Here is a 19226-nt window from a genome sequence, read left to right as displayed (position 1 = left end):
CCAACCTTCCTTCCGAGGAGTGGCTGGTGGGTTTGAACCGCCAGCCTTCTGGTTAGCAGTCAAGTGCCTTAGGCACTATGCTACCAGAGCTTCTAGTAGGCACTAATAAACATCTTTTAAAAAAGAAAATTTACTCTTCATACTAAAATGACATGTAATTTCATTCCTCTTACTTGGAAATCTCATGTGTAATTATGAGTCAACTAGACTTGAAATAAAAAATGATTCAAATTCATTTTCATCATACATACTAAAAACAAGATTAAGAGCAATGTCTACCTGTGCTTTAATGATATGCATGAATCTCGACATCAACTCAGGACATTCAAGGAGAAAGTGAAAGTGGTCAAATATAATTTTGGGATTTCTGAAAGAAAAAATATTTTGTTTATAAAGACAGGAAAGATGAATAGCATTAAATAACCTGAAAATTCAGAGATACAAACACTGAAGCAGAAGAAAGACAGTTATTAATCTATACTTACTACACTTCCATTTGTTATTGAAATAATAAGATTTGTATAGCAACAGAAGTAAAAATTTTTATGTTGAGATGAAACTGTATATAGAGAAAAGGAAGGCTACAAGGCCAGTCCAAGAATCCCAGAAAACTTTACCTGTTAACAAAGCATTTTAGAACTTCATCATGTTTGCAGACAAATTCAATGAAACGGGGTGAAGTCATTCTGTGGAGGATGAAAAGTTTAATCAGACTACAGAGATATAATCTGGTGATATAATATAGGAAATCTGACTGGCTTCTAGATCAAAAAAATGGGGTTTGGATCTTCTTTCTAAATTTATTAAACAAAAGCATATCTACTCAATATGTAAAATAAAATAATACAAATAACTTCGTAACAGATGATATAAACAAGTGACTTTTTAAAAAAATCTTCAAATTTTAAGCATCCTACTCTATATGCTTCAAAGCACATGATTAAGATATCCTCTACAAGACGACATTTACCATTGTACTCAGTAATAACTTATATATCACTTGCTGATAATTCAAGTATTTTTAGGGAGGCTTCTATATTAATACAATTAGCACCCTAAAACATGATCAAAATAAAACCTAAATTCAGTAAATTTTATTATTTGTTGTTACTAAAATTACAAAAATATCGTATCTTTTCTTCATGTATCAGAGAAAAAAATAATAAGCAGAAACCTTCTTACCCCGGAGGCATCTGACAAGAACAGCACATGTAAAAAGCTTGAATGACAGCACTTAGCCGGTTAGCTGTCATAGAAATAACATCCTGACAATCTGCATTGGCTTCCTGTTTCCCCACAAGAGCATCTGGTTTAGATTCCCTTGTGCCAGTGGATAGATTTTCATAGCTCTCAGGTCCTGGAGGTTCACATGGAGGAATGGAAGTACCATCTTGATGATCTTGGCCTTTTTGTTTCAGTAAAATAGAAGTGATATCCGTTGAGTCCTTCTTGTTTTTCATTAATTCTGTGGCTATTAAAACTAACCATTCATCTAACGAGTGCCAAAGCAATTCCAGAGGCTAAGAGAAAAAGAAAGGTTTTTTGTTTTTTTCTAACATCATTACCTTAACTCCAGGATAAATAAACAACACAGTCAAACAAATACTGTAAAAGAGCAAATTTACTCAAGATACCTGTACTTTCTCAAGTTAAAGTGAGAGTAGTGCCAAATGCTAAGTAACATATAGATGTTATAAAAACAACATTTTCTTAAGTTATAGCAAAAATGTCATTTGTATTTGTTTATTCCTTGGAATAAAAGGGGAAAAACTAAACTCTAAGAAAAATGGAAGATTTATAAACAATCTTACTTAATTTTCTAATATTTCATTTTAAAAGCATGTATTTCTTTTATCCATACACTCTCTAGCTTTCACTGTATTAATACAGTATCAGAAATTTTCAATTAAATGTTTTTCAATTAAAAAATACAAGAATTCCCAAAGAACCTAAAACAGCTCAGTTTACTGTATTCTTTTCCTTACATATAATTCCTAGAATTTTGACAATTTATAACAAGTAATTTGAAAGTGTGAAATTTAAAGTGTGGACATATATATATATATATATATATATATATCCACATACATGTATATGCTTACACATACATATTCATGTATAATGTACTTCTAATAATTAACAAACTCACTGCCGTCAAGTCAGATCCAACTCATAGCGACCCCTCCTTGGGTTTCCGAGGCGGTATCACTACAGAAGTAGATTGCCCAACCTTCCTAATAACTATTCATTTTTAAAACAAGAACAACAATTATGAAATCTTTAGCAAAAACTAACCAGAAAATTCTTAATTCCAACTTAAATGGTTTACAAAAAAACAGGTGGGGGAGGGAAAGTAAACTTTTTCTGACTCCTGTTGTTGGTATGTGCCATCAAGTCAGACCCAACTCATAGTGACCCCTCCTTGGGTTTCCGAGGCAGTATCACTACAGAAGTAGATTACCCAACCTTCCTTTCGAGGAGTGGCTGGTGGGTTTGAACCACCAGCCTTCTGGTTACCAGTCAAGTGCCTTAGGCACTACGCTACCAGAGCTCCTTTTTTCTTATTCCTACACTACCTAAAATATTTGTTTTTGGGATAATGAGATAAATGCCTTTGAAAATTAATGTTATCATTGTTATTATAGCAACTGAAATTTCATTTTTAAAATATTGTGTGATTACACAATGAAGACCAGAATTACTGGTCGGATGGAGTTTGGTGGGACCCCCAAGACAATGGCCCTAGGATACCCTTTGGGCCTGGGATAGGACTCAGTCCCAAGGATTGGCTCTCAGCCCAACAGCACAAAGACTTACATGCAGAACACTCAACACAGGGCAATGCACCCACCTACTCTACAGAGATACACCCCTTAGAGTAATCAGCCATGGGGTACCAGAGGGGCAGCATTCACATGGAGGGTAAGCTGGACAGACAGGAGTGCATAGTTAAGAAGGGCACAGGGAGTAGGGGTCACAGGGAAGGGAGGGGAGGAAAGTGGGTTAGGGTTGGGGATGGAAATTGGGGCATGAAATCAAAGGTACAGAAACTATTGAATGTACAACAAATTCTGCTTTAATCTGCACCCAATGCAAAATAAAATAAATAAATAAATAAATAATTTATGTGATTACAATGCTACAAGGCCAAGTGCTACAGAAGATAAAATATATACATCATCTTTAGTAATTAGTTTTAAAAACAAGAAGAAACGTGAAGCAGCTATTAAAAGGCCTGCTAGAACATTTTAAATTCCAAGATCAACACTTAAAAAAGTAGAAGAGAGTAAAGAATCTTTCATTCAAATCTACACTATTTAGATGTTCCTACTAATAAACTCTCTCCACAAAGGAATAAGAAAGGAAATTGTGCTTTTTAAATTTTATATGACCACTGAATGCTAAAAAACAGGCCATATGCTACAGTAAGACCTATTCTTATGATATTCCAACTTAATGAAATAATCTTACTTCTAAGACCACGATGAAAAGAGATTGCACAATCATACTTGGAACCTTAGAAAATGTTTAGATAACCTGTTCTGCCAGGAAATCTTTACTATCTAACAAATCCCACAATATTTTCACCCTGCTTACCTTTCTTCAAGTGTCTAGAATATTCTCTTTGGGGATCTTTTATGTATAGAATTTGCAAAAATTTAATCACTCCTAGATCTTTTTTTTTTTTTTTTTGAGATACCTCATTCTTTTTTTTTTTTTTTTTTTAACTGTGATTTGGGTGAAAGTTTACAGAGCAAATTTACTTTCCATACAGCAGCTCACATACACTTTGTCTCATGACGAGATTGACTACAATGTACCACAATGCAACAGCTCCCCTCCCACTTCCTCCTCATAGTTCTCTCTTCCCTGTGTCCTTCCCTCCCATGCACTCCTGCCCTCCAAGCTGCCTCCCTGTGTATACACAGCCCTTCTATTCTCCCATGATTATTCTCTCCAAGGAGTGTATTTACCTAATGTAAATGCTCAGCTCTTATGACAGTCTTTTGTTTGGCTGGAAGCCACAAGAGTGGGTTCTATTCCAGACCTGAAGGGCAGCTAGGGGCCATAGTCTCAGTGATTTCACCCGGCTCTATCAGACCAGAAAACCTGGTCATCCTTTTTTTTCCCCCCTCAAAAGATTTTGAGTTTTGTTCCACATTATTCTCCTCTATCCAGGATCTCCTACATAGAAACCCCTCTGAGAGATTGACACGGTAGCCGAGCACCATCTAGTTCTTCTGGTCTCATAGTTGTACAGGCTGAGGACTGCACAGTGTACCAGTCGCCTGGACTAATTGTTTCCAAGTGTCTCTGGTTTTCTTCATTATTCTTTGCTCTGGATAAGGAGAGACCAATCATTGCATCTAGATGGCTGCTTGCAAGCTTTTAAGATCCCAGTCACTACTTGCCAAAGTAGGATGTAGAACAATGTTTTGGGTAGTATGTTATGCCAATTGAGCTTGATGTCCCCTGTGACTATGGTCCCAAGCCCACAGGTCCAACTACTTGCTCCCTCTGGGTAGCTGGCTGTGGCCAAGAAGTGACTACAACCTTGTCCCTTGTCAGTGCTACTATATACTTATCACCCCTAAATCTTCACTTAAACATTAAACCAAAAAGTGTCAATATATCCTATATATATATATATATCCAGCACCACCACTATCAACAGAAACTTAGTTTATTAAACAAGATTGACTCACTAAATAAACATTATCACCCTTCTTTTTAAAAACTCATCTGTAGAAGACCAAATGGTCAACATTTACCATAAAGCAAAAATTAGAAGGTAAAGGGGAAGAATCCAAATGGAACAACCAGAATGGAAAAATGAAAATGCTGACATACTGTGAAAAATGTAACCAACAGCACTGAACAATATGTATACAAATTGTTAAATGGGAACCTAATTTACTGTGTGAAATTTCATCAAAAACTCAGTAAAATATTAAAAAAAAAACTATAGTGCATCATTCAACAAATACCTAGTGAGTAGTACTAGGTACAGAGGTAAGCACAAGTGTTTCCCTTTTTAAACAAACAAAATATACTTTTCCTGAGGTTGAAATGAGTACCGCTTTGCCCATAAAGGGCACTTTTCCAGTCAAAACCAGCAGATCCTAAGCTGATGAGAAGAAAGGCAAGAAATACCAGCTGCCATAAACACTGACATAATACCTTCAACCAAAATGTCGTAAAATTCTAATCGTGATTCAAGTTTAGGCCTATAGTTTCTCTTCATTAGGAAAACATTAAATTTGATGTACAAATGCAAAAGAACTTTTTATGTCAGCAAAACAATTCAGCTTTACATCAGAAAATAAAATTCCAATATGGAAAGAGCAGGTGGTGATATAAAACTGCTTGAAACAAACGAAGAATGGAATAATTGGCCTCTAAATGAGAAGGGATAAAAAACCTAGAAAATCAACACACTAGATGGAGATGAAGCCTCAGGCAGGAAATAGTACATGCTCACCATGCAGATGAGCACATGAGCCTGAATGTGTAACAATCCTATTTTCAAATACTGATGATGTGCAAAAATTAAAGGCTGATTTTGAATAAATGGTATCAAAGGAAAAAAAAAAAACTGATCTCTGTAAAAAATGATGATAGCAATAAAGATATGGAAAAGTTAAACTGTTTTCTATAAAGGAGCACAGCAAAGAAACTAGAAGAGAAGAGAGAGGAAAAAAAGAAGTATTAAACCACCTTGGTCTTTATTTTTCTCTTTTTTCCTTTTGTCAATCATATATGCACTAAACTAAATCCCAACCTTGAACTGTTTTCCTTAATGGGTTGTCCCTATGAAGATCTACTCAGAAAATTCATTCCTCAATCATTTTATATATACGTGTGTGTGTGTGTGTGTGTGTGTGTGAAAAAAACTTTAATGTCTGTGGTAGCAACTACAGACAAAAAGAATTAAAATATATTTTAAAAATTTCAAATGAATTATTATATACTGTATCTATGATGCTTTCTATATTGTCAATTTATTTCTATCTCTACAAATAATAACATACATTAAATAAGGTGTGAAATTCCATACATATCAAATATTACCAATTACTATGGAAAAAAAATAGCAAATTTCTTGGTATTCTGAGAATATAGTGTTATTTCATATTATTGAGTGATCCTCACCATAAAACTATATTCTACATACAGTAATAATAATATGAAACTCATAATATGATTTATAAAACATTTTAAGTTACATTTCAAAACTTTAATATATAATCCCAAAGTTGGGCAATTAAAAAAAAAAATTAAAGACCTATATGCTGAAGTGTCGTAGAAATTTATCAGAAAAGTACTGGCAACTTAGGCTCATTAAACAGAATTTTGAAATCTTGTTAGTCTGATTATTTTCAACTTGATACTGTCAAATGCCACAGCCTAACAGATAACATCTTAAAGTTTCTCCATTTTTCTTGGCTTACAAATGTTCCAAATTACAATTCTATAAAACTGTTAACTGTTACACCGTACTATTTACAAAAAAGTACATCAAGATTCAGGAAGCTTAAACTATCTTCCCCACATCCATCCTGCTTTCATAAGAACCACCACTTCTCCTTTACATGCTCCAAAGTTCCCAAGGCACTAGATCAAAATCTTACACTGAAAGAATGGCCGGCTAAGTGTTAAATTAACTTAAAGAGCTTTTAAGTTAAATCAGAAAACTAATAACAGGATGTAAAACAATTTCACCTACAAAAAACACATGGCCTATAAACTCCTTCATTCTTAATGGAAAACCCATTAGTTAATCCTAACAATAAAGTGACAGGTTACACTACTCAGTTAATAAAATGGGAAGTAGTATCAGCTGCTACCTTAGACAAAATGTGGTAAAAATTAAAATGGTATTTCCAGCCTAACATTGCGGCAACTCTGTAAAGGGTAAAGATTTTTACAACTTGAATCACCACAAAATGAACAAGGGGTCTTATATACAGGAAGACAATGTAGAACTTTTATTTTTACCCTTATTAGTGAGAAGACAAATGATTTTGCAATCTCGTGGATTTCTCATTTAATTCATAAAATTAGAGGTAAAGAGATTACTGAATTCCTAAAGAGTAACATCTATTCATATTTTTAAAAATTAGCTCAATTTTGGAATAAAACTGGCCTACCAAAATAGAAGTTCAAAATTTATGAAAAAATAAGATGCCAGTGGTAAAAAAAAAGCACCATCTAAGATGTAGAAAACAATACTTAAGGAAAATTTAAATAAAAATACTAACAAATATGATAAAAACAGAAGGAAAGAACTTTATGTATTATATATATTATAAATATCTGAGAAAACACCAAGTTTGGATTCCATAAAGAAAAGCTAAGAGGGAGAAACAGCATATCCTTTTCTACCCATTATGTCTGTAGTGACTGGATAGAAAACAGATTTAAATCAAGAATTAAATGCATATGAAGAGGCAATGAAGCATGTATTTTCTGACATCTTTATCAAGTAGGTGACAGTTTCAAATTTTAACAAAAACTCAGATAATACTGAATACAATTTGGATAATGGTAACCACAATCTGTGCCTGATTTCATTTTCCATTCATTGTTATATAAGAATAGAAAGGATGAACATAATATCTGAATCCAGATCCAGTCTAGATTCCAGATTTGATGCAATGAACACCAATGACCGAAAACCAGAGGAATTGTGGAATGACATCAAGAACATCATCCAGAAGAAAGCAACAAGTCATTAAAAAGACAGGAAAGGAAGAAAAGACCAAAATGGATATCAGAAGAGACTCTGACACTTGCCCTTAAATGGAGAGTAGCTAAAGCAAATGGAATATATGACAAGATAAAAGAGCTGAACAGATTTCAAAGAGCAGCTCGAGAAGACAAAGCCGATTACTATAATGAAATACAAAGACCTGGAGTTAGAAAACCACACTTGGCATTTTTCAAGCTGAAAGAACTGAGGAAAATATTTAAGCCTCGATTTCCAATATTAAAAGATTATATGGGCAAAATATTGAATGATGCAGGAAGCATCAAAAGAAGATGGAAGGAATACACAGAGTCACTGTACCAAAAAGAACTGGTCGGTGTTCATCCATTTTAGGAGGTGGCATATGATCAAGAACCAAAGGTACTGAAGGAAGAAGTCAAAGCTGCACTGAAAGAAGTGGCAAAGAACAAGGCTCCAGGATTGATGGAATGAATGCCCACTGAGATGTTTCAACAAACAAATGCCCCGCTGGAAGCACTCACTCAGCTATGCCAGGAGATTTGGAAGACAGCTACCTGGCCAATTGGCTGGAAGAGATCCATATCAGTACCCATTCCAAAGAAAAGTGATCCCACAGAATGTGGAAATTATCAAACATCATTAATATCGCATGCAAGTAAAATCTTACTGAAGATAATTCAAAAACGGTTGCAGCAGTATACTGACAGAGAATTTCCAGAAATGCAAGCAGGATTCAGAAGAGGACATGGAACAAGGGATATCACTGCTGATGTCAGGTAGATCCCGGATGGAAACAAAGAATAACAGAAAGATGTTTACTTGTGTTTTATTGACTATGCAAAAAGTTAGATTGTGTAGATCATAACAAATTGTGGATAACAGTGAGAAGAATGGGAATTCCAGAACACTTAATTGTACTCATGAGGAACCTATGCATAGAGACTGTTTTGTTCAGACAGAACAAAGGGACACTGCATGGTTTAAAATCAAGAAAGGAGTGCATCAGGGTTGTATTCTTTCATCATACTTTTTGGGAGCTCTGGTGGTGTAGTACCAAAGGCATCTGACTGCTAACCAGAAAGCTGGTGGTTCAAACCCACCAGCTACTCCTCAGAAAGAAGGTTGGGCAATCTACTTCCATAGTGATATTGCCTCAGAAACCCAAGGAGGGGTCACTATGAGTTGGATCTGACTCGAGGCAGTGAGTTTGGTTTTAATTCAATCTGTATGCTGAGCAAATAATCCAAGAAGCTGGACTATACGAGAAGAACATGGCATCAGGATTGCAGGAAGAATTATTAACAACCTGTGAAATGCTGGTGACACAACTCTGCTTGCTAAAAGTGAGAATGACTTTAAGTACTTACTGATGAAGATTGAAGGATACAGTCTGCATTATATATTACACCTCAGTATAAAGAAAGCAAAAATCCTCACAACTGGACCAATAAGCAGCATCACAATAAATGGAGAAAAGACTGAAGTTGCCAAAGACTTCATATTACTTGGTTCTACAATCAACACCAATGGAAGCAGCAGTCAAGATATCAGATGATATACAGCACTGGGCAAATCTGCTGCAAAAAAACCTCTTTTAACTGCTGAATAGCAAAGATGTTTCCTTGAAGACTAAGGTGTGCCTGACACAAGCCATGGTATTTTCAATCTTCTCATATGCATGTGGGGAGCTTTGGTAGCATATTGCCTAAGGCACTTGACTGCTAACCAGAAGGCTGGCAGTTCAAACCCACCAACCACTCCTCGGAAGGAAGGTTGGGCAATCTAGTTTCCATAGTGATACTGCCTCGGAAACCCAATGGGTCTCTATGAGTTGGGTCCGACTCGACGGCACATAACAACATAGGCTTGTGAGAGCTGGACAATGAATAAGAAAGACTGAAGAAGAATTGATGCTTTTGAGTTGTTGTGCTGGCAAAGAATGCTGAAAGTACCATGGACTGCTAAAAGAACTAACAAATCTGTCCTGGAAGAAGTACAGCTGGAATGCTCCTTGGAAGCAAGAATGGCCAGAATTCATCTCACCTACTTTAGTCATGTTGTAAGAAGGGACCATTCCCTGGAGAAGGATGTCATGCTCAGTAAAGTGAGGATCAATGAAAGAAAAGAAGGCCCTCAAGACGGATTGACACAGTGGTTACAACGATGGGCTCAGGTATAGCAAGGATTGTGAGACTGGCACAGGACCAGACAGTGTTTTGTTCTGCTGTACATGGGATTGCTATGAGTCGGAGATGACTCAACAGCACCTAAGAACAGATCCAGTCCTGGACAGAGTGAGGCAACAAGTGCACATCAAGAACTACTTCCTGTGATGTAAATTTTAGAGCAGTATACCAGCATAAACAAAATAATGTCTTGGTTAATTTAACTTCAAATATTACAGACATTTAAGGGTTTACTCACTCACTCACTCATTGCTGTCGAGTCGGATCTGACTCACAGCAACCCCTCTTTGGGTTTCTGAGGCAGTATTACTACAGAAGTAGATTGCCGAACCTTCCTTCCAGGGAGTGGCTGATGGGTTTGAACTGCCAGCCTTCTGGTTAGCAGTCAAATGCCTTAGGCAGTACACCATCAGAGTTCCCTAAGTGTTCACTCATACCTAGTAAATCAGAAAGTGTACATGAAAAGCCAAAACGTGAGTTACAAGAAGATGCTTAGCTTCCTTCTTCCAGGAGGTGGCACAATAGTACCAAAAAAAAAAAAAAAAGTAAACTAGGGAAGGGATTAAAAGGAAAGAGATACTAAAAATTTTCTTTCCTATAATGATTAAAAAAAGAAAGAGATCCTATCATACATTTTAGTAGTGTAAAAATGTTTACAAATCACTTATTACCTGCCAGAAATTTATATGTTAAAAAAAAAATCATACAACATAGATCTTTAATTTAGCTTTGCATTTTTTAGAAAATAAACCTCTAAATCCTAAGTAATTTTTGAGGATGCAGTATATAAAAAGACATCAATCACTTCTCGGATAGATAACCCATACTTATACTAAAAAAATTGTGTAAAGAAATACAACTCTTCATCAACTCAAAAGCAAATTTTATACTATAAAAATCTCTTAAGAAAGGTTACCTTTAAAAGAAATGAAAAGTTAAAGAACCGTACATTTTTCCAAAATGAGTTATTCAAAAATACAGTGCCACAAAAAAAATATTAACAATTATAGCCATATTCATTTTGTTTACTTCATAAAATTCTAGTTTAAGATGGGCACAAAAGTAGTAACAAGGACTTAGGTTATATGGAATCAGTTATCCCAAAGTTTCCACCCACACATGTGTGCTTATACAGAAGGGAGCAATGAAGCAATCAAAGTATTTTTTTAAAAAAACTCAATGATCCTTTCCTGAAATGACCCAAGAATCAAGGTTAAGTCAACCCAGTAAATGAAAGTAATCTTACTTTAAAGATACAGACACACAGAGACACACAATGAAATTCAAATAAAAATTGAGTATTTTCTTTTATTCTCATTAAGAAATTTCTTTATAAAAGCATGAACAATGTAATGTTTACTTCATTTTCCACAAAAACCTCTAATCCAATAAAATTCAATTTAAACACTAAATATAAATTAGTGCTTAGAATAAAGCACTAATGAAATTAATTTGTAAGAAAAATATAGAAAGCTCACCAATTAAGACTTGCTGTTGATTAGACAGAGATGAAAGGAGAAAGGTGTGCTTAACTTAAAAAAAAGATAGGTTATGAACCAAACTTACGTCCTGTTCATGAGCTAAATGCTTTGTCAAATTCATCTCTTTTACGTCTATCTTCCTAACAACGTCATATACTTTTCTGACCTTGAACACCTGGCTTCTTGGAGTTTTATTCCCGTTGTAGCCCATATCGATTCCATTACTGGGGGAGGATGGACCAATTCGAAAGACATGACAAAATATCCTCACAATCCTTAAAAGGCTCTTCATTTGAGCATCATAACTGCTAGACAGGCTGAAAATAAAAATATAAACAGGTTAGATGATGTAAAGAAATTAGATGTTCAAACATTTATTTTAAAACATCTGCATCCCACTGGCTACCTGTTTAATAATGTAACTGGAATAAAATTTCTCTCCTATCATGATAGGGGATAGAATGGTTTATTTAACAGGAAGTTAAACACACTATTGTTAGGGTTAGGGTTAATAAACACTATTGAGATTGCATATGAATGAAATATTAATTTTTAAGCAACTAAAAATAAAACAATGATCAAAGTATAAAATATAAAGAAAAGCACTCCTGCTGAACAGCTGGTTTCTTGAGGCACCAACTTCAAGGAAATCCTTCACTTTCATTTCAAGGAGCTCTGTGGTGCAGTGGTTAAGGCACTGAGCTGCAAACCACAAGGTTCAAACCCACCAGCTGCTCCATGGAAAAAAAGTAAGGCAATCTGCTTCTATGAAGATTTATAGCCTCGGGCAGTTCTACCCTCCCTTATAGGGTCACTATGAGTTAGAACTGACTTGATGGCACTAGGTTTGGGTTTCATTTTTGTTAGCATCACCCAGGAACGCCTTTAAAAGTGAATCATTACATTAATCTGACTTTTTACAGCTCATAGGACATTTTTCACAAAGAAACAATGGTATAAATGTTGATTATGTCCTTAAGATAACTCAAAACTAAACTTTTTTAACTAAAAATCCAAATCTCTGCTATTCCACCCATAACCCCTTATTTCCTCAGTACCCCCAGAATAGTAACCAACTGTTCACATATAGAACATTCACAGACCGAATAATCTTAAAGTTACTATCTGTATCAAAGTAAAAGTTTCTTTATCTGAAGTCTTATGATTCTACATAAATACATGTAAAAAAAATGAAAAAAAGATGACTCAAATTCAATTAATACTAAATCACATTGAAGATAAGCTTTGACAAATCAGCAGTTCCTCCAGAACTCCAAACTACCTTGTGACTATTCATCATCATGAATATCAATCACTATTCTGTAGACAAACTATAAGAGTTGGGCTACATTTGTGTTGAATCTCTTGATAAATCTTTTTAAAAATGTTTTTGTCATTCAGGGGATGGTGTTTTCTAGCATTACACCTGCTGTACAGTTTTCTTGTATCACAAGGTGTTTTCTTGTATTACACCTGCTGTACAGAAGCATAGTAAAGAGCTGCATAAACTTTAGGACTGTATGGCATTACTTTTGTGTAACTTTAATTATCAAAAGCTTATCCTATCTCACATAAGAGTTATTTTGCCAAGTTCATTAAAATCTTCCTCTATGTTATATTTAGGTATCCTTTAACATTAAAAAATAATATTAGGATTAGTAATACAAGAATAGCAAATGGCTACTTCTAAATATTCTAGTTTGACAACTACCAAATTATAGGGCATTTGCTATCCTAGTGACACGTGAACTGACATTTCATGACATTCATGTTGTTTCCTCATTTTAAGAATATTTTTTAAGTCAATAAAAACTGTCAGTTATCAGAGTTAGTAAAATATAATAGTTATTTCTGTCCATACTGTATTTGGAACAAATATAACACATTAACAAAACTTTTTTCTTTGCTTTACAAAAACTAGAAAAACCAAACCCACTGCAATGGAGCCAATCCCAACTCATAGTGAACCCCATTGGGTTTCCAAGACTGAAAATCTTTTTTTTTTTTTTTAATTTTATTGTGATTTGGGTGAAAGTTTACAGAGCAAATTCATCTTCCATATAATAGTTCACATACACTTTGTCTCATGATATGGACTGTCATCTCCCACAAGGCAACAGCTCTCCTCCCACTTCCTCCCCATAGCCACCTATTCCCTGTGTCCTTCCCTCCCATACACTCCTGCTCCCCACCCCCCCAGCTGTCTCCTTGTACATTCACAACCCTTCTCTTCTCCCATGATTGATCTCTTCAAGGAGTGTTTCTACCTAATGTAAATGTTCATCTCATATGCCTGTCTTTTGTTTGGCTGGAAGCCACAGGAGCAGGTTCAGTTCCAGACCTGAGGGACAACTAGGGACCATAGTCTCAGGGGTTTCTCCAGGCTCTATAAGACCAGCAAACCTAGTCCCCAAGGCTGTAAATCTTTATACAAACAGATTGCCTCATCTTCCTCCCACAGAGCGGCTGCTGGGTTTGAATTGCCAACTTTCTGGTTAACAGCCTAAGTGCCTTACACACTGTGACACCAGAATTCCTATAAAAGGATCCTTGGTGGTACTGTGGTTAAGTGCTTGGTTGCTAACCAAAAGGTCAGCAGTTCAAACCCACCAGTGCTCCATAGAAGAAAGACATGGCAGTCTGTTTCCATAAAGACTTATGGCCTTGGAAATGCTATGGGGAAGTTCTACTCTGTCCTACAGAGTCAGAATCACGGCAGTGGGTTTTGGTTTGGTTAGTAACTTCGAATGCACTATCTTCCTTCTGCAGAGCAGCTGGTGGGTTTGAACTGCCAACCATCCTGTTAGCAGTTAAATGCCTTAGGCATTATACCATCAGAGCTCCTTAAATACGTACAGAATCATTAATTTAGTTTTTATTGACTTTTGTAAATTTGTGTTTATGGACTATTTCTAATTTTATATAAGACTGCTGACACTAACAAAATATGAATATAGTTTGAATGGAATGATTTCCTTTGTATTGTGCTGTGGCTCTTGGGAAAGTTAACTACAATGACTAAAATTTTTCTATTAAAAAGGTGTGAATGTGATTTTCCTTTTTTAATAAATATCACACAAATACAAGTATTTGTTTTAAGTATTTGATCTAAGAGCACTTTGAATTATCTCATTAGAAGTTAAGAAATATTTTCTTAAACACTGGAATATGAATATCATCATCACACCTACTCCTCACCTGTCAACTATCTCATTATCCCACATTTTCCATTTACAAATTTAGTAAAAAACAAAACAAACAAACAAACAAAAAAAAACTATCCAACCACCATGGGCACTAACAACACACATCTGGCAGTAATGAACACGGAGGTAACAAGGCAAGAATAGCATTGGCTATGATGGTTAAGGTTATCTGTCAACTTGGCTGGGCCATGATCCTAAGTGGTCTAGCAGTTAGGTAATGACGTAATTTGGCAGTCATGTAGTGATGTAATCTGACAGTAATGCTGTGATGCCGTCACCCTCCATTTCTGCATAATGCTGATTTTTGCATAATAACCTGATCTTCAGAATATAACCATGTCAATAAGTAAGGAATGTGTGTATTAGTAAGGTCTAATAACTGTATACTACTTTACTCAGCTGAACCCTCTTCTAAGACAAGTCATTTGCCTATAATGTCATTTTTTCACTGTCTAACTAGCGAAATGTCTTTTCCCTTAAGCAAAAAGATCATAAATTCCAAACTTTACCATATCCTTCTCCAGTTCGTCATGAAATGATAATTTCTCCCAAAGCCACCATATGTCTCAATATAAAAGTTTAAAAATCAATTTCCTAATTCAAAGCCTTATCAATACAGTTACCTTTGGTTTATATAAGAGTATACTCTTTTCAGTGTCTTACTTAGCATTTATCTGAATTTTCTTCTCTCCTGCACGTCAGTAAAATTACCTTTACCTTCAATCATAAAGGCACAGAGAGCAAGATAACGTGTTCATTTCAATGGAAACAAAATATTACGAACATTGTTGTTGTTGTTGTTATGTGCCGTCGAGTCGGCCCCGACTCATAGCGACCCCTCCTTGGGTTTCCGAGGCAGTATCACTACGGAAGCAAGATTGCCCAACCTTCCTTCCGAGGAGTGGCTGGTGGTTTACGAACATTAGTAAATGCTTGTTATCTTTATAAAATACTCCCATGTACTGAACATCTCAACTGACACTAATTAACATTTACTTTAGTCAGTTATTTCCTTAATAGAAATTTCTATTAAAAAAAGGGGCCAAAAATACTTCACATCGTGGATTAAGAAACATGCAGTGATTTATAAATAAATGAATGAAACGAAGACGATCTGCAAAATTATCATTAAACATAAATTGACAGGGGGTAATGATTTGTATTTGAGACTCCCTTTAAGAATATACCTTACTGACATTACAACAAAATCTAACACAATATTAATAACCAATAAACCAAAAAAAAAAAAAAAACCCACTGCAGTCGTGTTGATTCTGACTCACAATCACCCTACAGGACAGAGAACTGTCTCCTAGGATTTCTAAGGATGTAAATTTTTAAGGAAGCAGACTGCAGCATCTTTTTCCCACAGAGCAGACTGTGGGGCAGTGAATTACTTGGTATGGCTTTCCTAGCTACAGTCTTTGTAATTCCCACCGGAACACTGGGTGGGACCATGCAAAAAAAGGTGTGTAGAACTCTGATTGGTTAGTTTTGTCACTCTGTCAGGTTTACAATGAGCCCTCCTAGAAGCAGAAATGGGGATCCCACTGCCCTCAAGAGAGAAGAGCTAGTGGTGGAGCAGTGTGCATCCTTGGACTCGAGATCCCTGCACTGGACTTCCTTGGCAGAGATGGGTGGCAGGGAGAGACACCCAGAAATAAGCACTGTGGCAGACAGACGTCCTGGCAGAGAAGCCCCAGCAGAGAGAGACGGTCTCAGTGGAACCAAGAGGCATGAGACAGAGCAGCGGGTTTACCTGGCCCATAGAGCGACAAAGCTGAGTGCTCCTGGGCAGGCGGCTTGCTGATGGAATGGGGTACACCTAGGTGTACCTACCAGCAGAGCTAAAAGAACTTTGTAACACTTGCCCAAGCAGGGCAGAGGCCAGGACTAGAGGCCAAGGGTCAGAGAGGCATGCCTGAGGGCATAGCAGAGGGGAGACTGTCCTGATTGAAGAATTGTATTCTGAACACATTCCTGAACCTGAATTGTAGCCTTTTATTTCCCTAATAAATCTCATAATCATGAGTATTTTCTGTAAGTTCTGTGTGGCTACTGCAACAAATTATCGAACCTAGCAGAGAGTGCTGGGGGAGGGATAGTTCGTGTCAGAATTGGTAAAAGGCTGGAGGGTGGCAGCATGTCTGGCCTCCTAGGAATAAGCCTTGGGCTGCCGATGGTAATTCTGGCTTCCTCTTGTGAAATTTCAGCTGGCAGCAGAGCACTTAACCAGTGCACCACCAAGGCTCCTCTAATAACCAATGCATTCTAACAGCCCCAACAAAGAAGTAACTGCAAATCAAAAATGGTCATAGTAATAACAGAGATCATAAAGCATCTGAAAGGTAGCAAGCATTGCTAGTGGTGAAGCAGTATGGCTTAGTACAGTAGTTTTAAAACTTGCTTTGGCCATGGATTCCTTTCTTCCTACCCTGTTTTACTAATCTCCTTTTCTATTTAAAGCACTACATTTAAACCCAGGATTTGTTCTTTGTTAGTGAGGTTCTGAACTCTGGTTTTTCAACTTACTGGGCTGGCAAATAATGCAATTTTAATTTTCTTATATGTAAAATGGAGATAACAATGATTAAATCACAGGGTTACTATGAAGAGTAATGAAATAATATATTTGAGTGTTCCTTAGTTTGTTATTACTGTTGTTAATGAACCCTGTGGGCATTTGAAATACTGGTGGTATAGCTTACAGCATCATAGTAACACACTAGCCACAAGAATATGACAATCTGACAGATGGGTAGTAGACCTGGCACATGTTGTTAGGTGCCATTGAGTCGGCTCTTACTCAGAGGGAGCCTACGTACAACAGAACAAAACACCGCCCAGCCCTGTGTTATGCACAAACAACCCTTGCTGTGCTTGATCCCATCATTGGAGCCATTGTGTTAATCCAATTCTTTGAGGGTCCTTCCTCTTCTTCATTGACTTTCTACTTTACCCCGCATGATATCCATCTCCAGGGACTGATTCCTTCTGACAGCATGACCAAAGTAGGTGAGATGAAGTCTGCCCATTCTCATTTCCAAGGAGCATCCCAGCTCCACTTCTTCCAGGACAACTTGTTCATTCTTCTGGCAGTCCCTAGCATTTTGAGTATTCTTCACCAACACTCAATTCAAAGGCATCAACTTTTCATTGTCCAGCTTTCACATATGTATGAGGTGACTGAAAATGCCATGGCTTGGATTAGGCACACCTTAGTCTTCAAAGTGACATCTTTGCTCTTTAATACTTTAAAGAGGTCTTTTGCAGGTTTGCCCAATTCAATACATCCTTTGATTTCTTGACTGCTCCCTCCACGGGCACTGATAGTGGATTGAAGTAAAATGAAATCTTTGACATCATCAATCTTTTCTCCATTTATTGTGATGTTTCTCACTGATCTTGCTGCAAGGATTTTTGTTTTTTTTTTTCATGCTGGTACCCACCAGCCACTCCTCGGAAGGAAGGTTGGGCATTCCTACTTCCGTAGTGATACTGCCTCAGAAACCCAAGGAGGGGTCGCTATGAGTTGGGGCCGACTCGATGGCAAAACAACAACAACATGGAGGTATAATCCATACTGAAGGCTATAGTCTTTGATCTTCATCAGTAAATGTTTGAAGTCATCTTCACTTTCAGCAAGGAAGGCTGTGTCATCTGCATAGTGCTGATCATTAATGAGTATTCCTCCAATCCTAATGCCACGTTCTTCTTCATACAGTCCAACTTCTCAGATTATTTGTTCGGCATACAAAATGAGTAAGTATGGTGAAAGGATACAACCCTGATGCACACCTTTACTGATTTTAAACCCTGCAGTATCTCCTTATTCCATTCGAAAGACCATCTCTCGGTTTATGTTCAGGTCACTCATGGGCACAATTAAGTGTTCTAGAATACCTATTCTTCACAATATTATGTGTAATTTGTTATGATCCACACAGTCAAATGCCTTTTCACAGTCAATAAAACACAGGTAAACATTTTTCTGGTATTCTTTGCTTTCAGCCAAGATTTAATTGACATCAGTAATGATAACCCCTATTCTACATCCTCTTCTGAATCCAGCTTGTATTTCTAGTAGTTCCCTGTCTACATACTGCTGCAACAATTTTTTAATCATTTTCAGCAAAGTTTTACTGAGTGTGGTATTAATTATATTGCTCAATCATTTCCACACTATGTTGTATCATCTTTCTTGAGAATGGTACAAATATGGATTTCCTCCAGTCACATGACCAAGTAGCTATCTCCCAAATGTCTTGGAAAGTGAGCACTTCCAGCATTGCATCCATTTGTTGAAACATCTCAATGGATACTTCATCAATTCCTGGAGGCTTATTTTTGTCAATTCCTTCAGTGCAGCTTGGATTTTGTCCCTCAATACCATCAGTTCTTGAGGACAGGCTGCCTCCTGAAATGGCTGAATGTTGAATAATATTTTTTTCTTGGTATAGTCGTCGTTGTTGTTGTTAAGTGCCGTCGAGTCATTTCCAACTCATAGCAACCCCATGCACAGCAGAACGAAACACTGCCCGATCCTACACCAGCCCCACAATCCCTGCTATACTTGAAACCATCATCGCAGCCACCGTATCAATCCATCTCGTTGAAGGCC

The 19226-nt window shown here is 36.6% G+C and overlaps 1 protein-coding gene across 1 annotated transcript in view; it reads right to left on the bottom strand.

Annotated features, from left to right (window-relative positions):
• Nucleotides 1-19226, bottom strand: part of HACE1 (HECT domain and ankyrin repeat containing E3 ubiquitin protein ligase 1) — a 246142-nt gene that overhangs the window by 77549 nt on the left and 149367 nt on the right. The window contains exons 10-14 of the mRNA XM_042780944.1: nt 12971-13027; nt 11485-11716; nt 1183-1520; nt 618-686; nt 280-367 (exon numbers count right to left, since the gene is read on the bottom strand). Of these exons, the coding sequence (XP_042636878.1) occupies nt 280-367; nt 618-686; nt 1183-1520; nt 11485-11716; nt 12971-13027 (784 nt within the window). The remainder of the gene's footprint in view (nt 1-279; nt 368-617; nt 687-1182; nt 1521-11484; nt 11717-12970; nt 13028-19226) is intronic.

The sequence above is a fragment of the Orycteropus afer genome, unplaced genomic scaffold (assembly GCF_000298275.1).
Source record: "Orycteropus afer afer isolate SDZICR_OR568_19922 unplaced genomic scaffold, OryAfe1.0 scaffold00072, whole genome shotgun sequence".
NCBI classification, from domain to species: Eukaryota; Metazoa; Chordata; class Mammalia; order Tubulidentata; family Orycteropodidae; genus Orycteropus; species Orycteropus afer.
Note: the sequence above shows the minus strand (reverse complement) of the source record. Positions and strands in the feature narration are given on the sequence as shown.